At 37.4% G+C, this 8,232-nt stretch overlaps 1 protein-coding gene across 3 annotated transcripts in view; it reads left to right on the plus strand.

The window, feature by feature from the left end:
• The first annotated feature begins 1,012 nt into the window (after nt 1-1,012).
• The window catches only part of LOC107718113 (serine/threonine-protein kinase N2-like), a 27,526-nt gene continuing 20,306 nt past the window's right edge, over nt 1,013-8,232 (plus strand). Inside the window, exons 1-5 of one of the 3 annotated variants that reach the window (XM_016525073.1) lie at nt 1,013-1,330; nt 1,536-1,640; nt 1,820-2,093; nt 2,658-2,754; nt 8,072-8,224. In XM_016525073.1, the coding sequence (XP_016380559.1) occupies nt 1,825-2,093; nt 2,658-2,754; nt 8,072-8,224 (519 nt within the window). In that variant the 5' untranslated portion in view covers nt 1,013-1,330; nt 1,536-1,640; nt 1,820-1,824. The other 2 variants (XM_016525074.1, XM_016525075.1) reach the window with 2 other exon arrangements.

The following is an 8,232-nucleotide window of genomic DNA, read 5'->3' on the forward strand; positions in this document are numbered from 1 at the left end:
ATTTATTTAATGTGCCTTATGATGGTTATGATGATGTATTTTCTTTGTGTGTATGATTCTGTGTATATTTATGTACTAGTACTGACACATTTATTTACTAGTATTGTTTTATAGATTGACTTACAACTCTGATTTACCACTTGACTTTCTATTTGACCTGTTTTTTTATGGTGGTTATCAGTACATTTTAAGGTAAAAAGCAGATTTTGGTATATTAACATTATATCATATCACTTAACATTATATTATATCACTAATATCCAGGCACCAATATGCCATAATATCTGAAACATTGTCACATAATTTTGATGGTGAATTTCTGATGGTGTTTGTTTGTTTTAATGTCAATTTAAACAGGATTTTTTTTTATAGTGGTGTTATGTATTTTTTCTCATACAACAATGTGACAGTGGTGAACTGTGGGAGAACAGGATCCAAATGCAGATAAACTAGAGAATTACAAAACTATGTTAAGAACAAAAACAGAGAACACCAACTAAACACTAGGGAAGACAACCAAGACCTATAACCTTCAAGTCCAAAACCAGACACCCAGCGGGGAATATGTGACAAACAGAGTGCAACTACAGAGATTAGTAGCCTCAAAATAAAACCAAACATGAAGTTAGAAGGTTTTAGTTCCTCAAAGCAAACAGCACACTATATATTAACACTAAGCCACCCTTACGTCTTCGTCATGTCATCAGAGACTAATTTTCTGCATTGAATAGTGACATAATACACCATAATGAGTGACAGAAGCCGACAAACACAACCCTCTCCCCCTCTTTCCTCCCTCTCAGCTCCTACATCTCTGTAATCTAGAGTGTGCAGGTTTGAATTAAGATCAATTGACAAGATAAAACAGTTTTCACTGGTTCTCATGACTACCACTTTTCACCCAAACTGCTTTGATTATATTTAATCTGATGGTAATCATGGCTAAATGACAGACAGATGATAAGAAAGGCAGGATCCCTTTCTCACTGATGATTTTCTATTACCACCCAATCAGACAGCTGTCAAGGTTTCTTTTCATAGTGATTTGGCCATGACGCTGTGTGTGTGCTGTAATTAGGTCTTTAATATGGGTGATTAAGGCCCCATTGTAACTGACTCCGAATGAGAAATGTGAGGCAGTTCTTCTAAACTTCTTTTGACAAATCAATTTCTGCCAGCTAATTTTGTGATTTACAATTAAAATTTAAATAGTACATTAAATATAGTGAAATACCAGTGCAAACGACGAATACGCCATGTTGACAGCATCAATAATGTAGCATCCAATACTGCATCTGCTGGGCTGCTTCAGCGAGAGACCACAATTTAAGTGAGTGTTGATTGGCTGAAGCGCGCCTGACGTCACCTCACGGATGTTTAAAGGGCATAGGACTTAAGTCCGGTAACAGAGCAGCGTAACGAGCGCCGTTAATTTACAACGCTCAGACCTTATGAGGATATGTAAGCGAGACGTAATTTAAACGTAGGTAAATGAAGTTATATCCGCGTTTATGACCTCTCCTTTTTGCTTAAAGACAAGATATGGACCGGCGTCTGCGTCTGTCCGATCTGACAGACTGAACGCGATCCTCTGTTCTGTATTGATGAGTATGTGAAATGATCTGGAAGTTGTGAAGCAGGTGAGTGCGCATGCTTGTGTCAAACAAGTATAAGTGTGTGAACTTGTTTACTTTGATACAATTGTTTATCTGTCAGTGTCACACAGAAAGAGGCCCACTGGTCAAATTAATTTATAGCCTACTTACAAACTAATTGAATACAGTTTGTGTTTGTTGTCCAGTTAGTAACATCTGTTCAGTTGACATGTATTCTATTCTAGGTAGTGACCCATTTAGTATGGTTAACACTGCTTGTAATACGCAACCACCTCATGTCATAATGGGGGCCCTGGCATGGAAGCGGTGCGTTGGATGTGGATGCAAGATTTCAGACCGCTTCCTCCTGTTTGCTCTGGATGGATACTGGCACTGCCACTGTCTCAAGTGCTCCTGCTGTCAAGCCCAGCTGGCAGAAATCGGCTCATCGTGTTTCACAAAGCATGGCTTGATCCTCTGCAAAAGTGACTATATAAGGTCAGACTACAGGATCAACACTCTGTTTTGTTATTGTCATCCTCTATAATTTACTATCATTCACACCCTGAGCTAACAAATTTACTAGACAAATGAGAGAAATTCTACCATACATCTAATAAGTCTTCTGGCACTGTAGTAAAGAAAATATGGGGTTTGACTTAAAGGGATAGTCCTCCCAAAAAAGAAAATTGTCATGTACGCACCGTCATGTTGTCCCAAACCTGTTTGACTCTTTTTTTTTTTTTTCTGTGGAAAACATATTTTGAAGAATGTTGGGATCTAAACACTTTCAGTTCCAATTGACTTCCATTGTATGGAAAAAAAAATGTAAGTCATTGGGAACGTAAACTGTTTTTAAAAAAATCATCATTCTTCAAAATATCTTTTGTGTTCTGCAAAAGAAAGAAATGCATACAGGTTAGAAACAACATGAGGGTGATTAAGATGACAGAATTTCATTTTTGGGTGAATTATCCCATTAAATGAGGAAAAATTATAGGCAAACGTTCAAATAGACTTGCTTATTAAAAGATATATTTGTGATTATGATGTTCACTACAGATTGTTTGGTCACAGCGGAGCCTGCAGGGCTTGCAGTAAGTCCATCCCTGCAAATGAAATGGTTATGCGAGCACAGGGCAATGTTTTCCATGTCAAGGTAATTTATTAAACTGACTCATTTAAATACAGTTCATTAAAAATGATCTACATTTTTACTCCTTGTCTAGGTTGATATGCTGAAGTGTGTTTTGGGGGGGACAGGGTGCCTTGTAATATGTTTTCCTCACAGTCATTTCTTTCTTTACTCTTGTAGTGTTTTGTATGCTCCATCTGCCATAACCAGCTAGTACCTGGTGACCGTTTTCACTACACAAATGGAAAACTGTACTGTGAGCAGGACAGACCGACAGCTTCTGCGCACAGATGCGACCACTTGGATTCACTCAGGGAGCACAACATATCTGAACAGAAGTCCTGAGCTCATCATTTTTTTGCTGAGCTCTGAGAAAGAGACACTAATGGAGCACCTAGTTTCATATTCAAGACCTCATATAACCCAGTAGTTGCTTTGTCAGCTACAGACCATTTTGTGAAGGTCTAATATTGTGGAAATTCAACGTATATGGTAATATCTGGCAGTTTAAATGAGGTTAACCATTGGAGCTGAAAAGCAATATCGGCGAGCATCCTTGCGTATCATAATCAATTATGAATTGGTTTTGCACGGAATGACCTTTCTTATATGTTGTGGACCTGCAATTTAGTTGTGGTGTCTGTTAGTTTTGATATAATGCTGTGTACTTCACTTTCAGGCAGTGAAAACACACCACCTTCCTCTGGTGTGTGTGTGACATTTATCTTTTGGTTATGGGACGGCTATTCTTCCTGGTCTGCAATTACAGTATCACTGAAATTAACCTGTCCATAAATAAATTCTGGTAGCATCCAGAGAGTCCATGTTCTCTGTATCCTTTGAAGCAGACCTCCAGATGATCTCTTAGAGAGCTTTTTTTTTATTTATTAGAAAATGACATTCTGAGCTCGCTATAAAGGACCAATCTTTAAAATGTGTTGTGTGTGTGTGTGTGAAGTAATATTTGCTTTATTCAGAATAATTAAAAATCTTTAAAAACCCCAGAAAGGATCTCTTCACTGATTTTGAGCTGTGTTTTCAGTTGTGATGCATTATAAATGCTTTCTAAATATGTTGTCAGACACAGAATTTATGGAGGAGAACACCACCCTCTGTTGGCTGAAGGTAATTCTGTCACTTTCAATAGTAACTCCTCATATAAGCCTTTGTTAAAAAAAATTAAGCTTTTTTTCAGTAAAAGCAACTCTCATCATGATATAAAGCTATGTGCAGAAATATTCTGTTGAATTATGAATTTAGAAAAACAAATACTCAGAGGGAACATTATATAAAACATTTTATAATTGTTTACAGAATAAATAATAAAATACACTACACATTGTTAAAGCCTCAATGTGTCATGCTGAATGTCATATGTTTAAGGCCATTCCATCATGTCCTAATCTCTGATTATTGTAATGTGGGTATTTTCTTCTAACTGATTAATATACCTCCTGTCTATGCTTTGCCTTCTTCACCAGTCTGACTTTTAGTCCATGTTTCTGATGAGAAATATTGATTCATTAACCATTTGTCCTTTATATGAGTTGTAAAGTAAAATACATTGGGAGCTGTTAAAATATTTCACGATAGAATAAGTGTGCTGCTTTTATAGATTAAATCCTTATTGAATGACTATTGTTGCTTCTGCAGAGTAAATCTAAATTAACTGACCTGTTAAAAAAAAAAACACACAATGAAATGAATGTGGTCCTGCAGATGAATAATGAATGAGTTGTTTCTACAGAATATGTCCCTATAGAATAATAATACAGAATGCTATTTATGATTCTATAAAATAAATCACAAAGAAATTAGTTGCACTGCTGTAACAGCATAACATCCCTATAGAAGTCAAAATAAAATATAAGCGGTCCTGCTCTTATAGAGTCACAAAATGACTGTTGTATTACTTCTATATAAATCCTTATAGATTAATTAATGCTGGTGCTAAAAAATAAGTTGCAATAAAAACGAAATGTGTTGCTATACCATTACAGAATAAATCACAATAGAATCAGTGCTGTGTTATGTCGAATATATCCTTGAAGGCCCCTCTTTGTCCAACACTATATTTGAAGATCCCCACCCAATTATTTTGTGATTGAACTGTACATTCTTGAATAAAAATGATCGTTATTGAAGAAGACAAATGTTAAAATAAATATATTTCCATCTTGGTTTTTTGATTCTTTTTAAATGTTAGCATTTTTCATTTACATTATTTTAATACAATTTAAACAATTTTTAAGTCCTCCTGTGACTGAGGCCCCGGCCCCGGCCCCCAGTTGAGAACTACTGTTAGAATACATTAGGCCAGAAAGTACAAGAGTTTACTCCTATAATAGTTTACAACAAAAGGAGTTGTGATTCCCTATAAAAATATAGAATGTGTTACTGCAAATAAAATACACAGGGATTATAGAATAAATTTTTCTTCTGTAGAAACTTCTACATATAAAGTCCGTACATAATAAATCATTACAGTGTGCTACTCCTGTAAAATAAGCCCCAATGCAATATAATTCTGCTAATCGCAGTACAATAACTTGTGTTGTTTTTAACAGAATAAAGTCCTTATAAAGTAAGTCCAAACAGAATTCGTGGTCCTGCTCCTATAGAATCTGTTTTGCCTCTGTGTTTGTGAAGCTGTTATTGATCACATGATCGAGGGTGGACTGGCCGTGGCTGAACTGGGTGCGGGAACAGAAACTTGCACTTGGGTCGTTCTGCCAGACTGCCACCCGCCTCCCCTTGTTCCGATATTAGCAGCACGGCTCTGCGTTCACCCCAAAAGCGCGGACCTCCGCTCTGATCCCGGGTCTAAACCCTTGCGTTTACAACAAACCGACAGGCGACAGCTCAACAATGGGACCCCCTCCGTATCCCGGCAATGCTATGGATCGTACCCCAAATAAAGCGATTTTCGCTTGAGACGCAAACATAACAGGCTTGTTTTTTGGGAGTGACTCACCTCCCCTTCCCCAGAGTTTGATTCAAAAAAAGAGTTCACAACCAAGATGGCCGCCGATCCCATGCAGGTAGGAAAAGTTTTTTTTATTTCGTACTGTACAGATGTAAGGAATCTTAAAGTATGCTTTAAAAACATAGTATGCGCCCTAGGCGCAGCTCTCTCGCGCACTTTCAAACCACTACTTTTTCTTCCTTTGGGACGAGCTGCTCCCTCCGCCGAAGAGCTCGTCCCAAATGGGGAATGGGGGCCCGAAAAACACTTATGACAGGAGTTTAGAGGTTGTATTGTTCTCGTACAGTCATTGTAGCGTCTCCAGATAAAATGTAATTTAGATTTTATTGCTGTTGGAAACACGGAGTTGTGATGGATTGGAATTGTACACTGGCTGTGTCTCAAAACCTAGTGAGCTGCCTACCTAGAAAGCAAAACTGGTTGAAGAAACTAAAACAGATTTAAAAGAAGTTAATGGACAGTAGTTGGGTAAGTCCACTGCCTCTACCATGTTATTACCACATTATCTCTACTGTGAGATGTGGGAAGTTTAGAATGAAGTTCTGTTTTGTTGGTTTATGCTTGCGTTTTTCTACAAATGATTTTGTAGTTATTTGGTTGGGGCTTGTCTTTTTGTTCAGTGCTGAACTGCAGTCTTGTTTCTAACTCTTTGAAACTTGTTATCAAGATAATCTGAAGGTGTTTACAGTCTAAACTTGTAATTTAATAACTCGAGTGGTTTGTTGGTTAATATAAACGAACAAACTAAACTATTTATATATAAACTATTCCAGTAAAATTATTATATATTTACTGTTTACCTGCCTTTGAGATGCCTTAAACATCAAGATTATGTAATTCAGTAACTGCAATGAGCTGTCAGCTATTATAACTCGACTTCATTAAAGTGCATTATTGTGAAAAGAGACTTCTAGATGTAGCCTTTCACTCGTACTGCAATAGTTGTTTGAGTCCACCCCTTTTCACTTTTAATGTTGTTCACAAGCAGACATGATCACAACATTTTTGAGCATTTGCAAATTCAGTTGTCTGGTGTGCAAAAAAAATGCCCTAGCTGTCAGATGTCATTTTGCCAGCGCTTTCAAATTACAACCAGGAATCTGTTGTGTTGTTCTCAGTTTTTGTTACTGGAAATGACACTGTTGTTACTGAAACATGTTTTGTCAGTATTTGTTCCCAGAACTGATAAGTCCAAGAGTATTATGGAAAGTAGAAGAGACACTGCTGCATAATTTGGTTTTATGCAGTGAGTGAGAGGTCTGGAGACATTGTTGGTTAAAGTGCTCTTCAGGACTCTTTCAGGCGTTTAACCCTCACCAGTTTGAGTATTAATGAGCAAAACACATTATTAATGGAACCTTTTTGTTTTGCATGTTGTGCTGTTTTAATATTGATTTTGTGTGTGTCCTAAGTGTTGCAGCACAAGTGAGGAAGCGATAAGGTGCAACTGGCTTTTTCCTTTCATTACCTAAAATGTAGGACAGTTGCTTTTCCATGCCTTCAGTTGACCCATGGGTCAGTGCTGTACATGCAAGCAGAGTGTCAAAACATACATACCATACTTATTGGTATCTTCCAGAGTAGGGCTGGACGATATGGCCAAAATTGATATCACAATATATTTCTTAATTTCGGTCGATACGATATAATTCCGATATCGATATGAACACTATTTATCTGAAATAGAAATCTTTTGTAACATTATAAATGCCTTTATCATCAGTAATATTATCAATGCATCCCTATTTTTATTATATGAATGTTGATGTATTTGAATAATATGACCATTATGGATTCAGATGTATTTTGCTTATTAACTGTGGATGCTTGTCGAACCTCACTTTCACCCTCCTTTAGACCTGAATGAGCACATTCTGCCGAAAGTTTTTCAGCGCTTTGTTTTGAAGCTTTATTTATGGCTCCTCTTTCCCCTGGAGGAAGATTAGAGTTCTCTTACATGTTGTCAGTGAGCTCATGAAGAGCTGGGCTAAGCAGGATTTGGCTCACCCACTCAGACCAGTTATCCTCCCTGCTGATGTCAGTGATACTGTGTTTCTTTATGTGTATGTGTACCTCTGTGTGTTTTCATTCTTGCTTAGGGTTTAGTGTGCGGGGTGCACTAGGAGATGTGAATGCAGTGTATCATGACTAATGTTACTGCAGGTGACAATTATGCCTTAGGAGGGAATTTCCTTAAGGTGCTTACTAAGAATCTTTTATTTTTTGCATGAATAGACGACCTAAGAAAGTCTTTGAAATTGTTTCCTAAACAAATTTTATGTAAAAGGTGTAGGATATTGACATCAAATATGGTAATATATTTTGTGATGACTGTAAAATGGTTATTTTGTACAGGCTCACATGGTTTCGGACCGGCTGGGCCTGGGGCACAACCTTGACCTGTCTGATACCATGGTGCAGCAGAAGCTAGACGAAATCAAGGAGCAGATCAAGAGGGAGATCCGCAAAGAGCTGAAGATCAAAGAGGGGGTGGAGAACCTTAGAAAGGTCACCAC

This window comes from Sinocyclocheilus rhinocerous, unplaced genomic scaffold, assembly GCF_001515625.1.
Source record: "Sinocyclocheilus rhinocerous isolate Xijiao unplaced genomic scaffold, SAMN03320098_v1.1 scaffold480, whole genome shotgun sequence".
Classification (NCBI taxonomy): Eukaryota; Metazoa; Chordata; class Actinopteri; order Cypriniformes; family Cyprinidae; genus Sinocyclocheilus; species Sinocyclocheilus rhinocerous.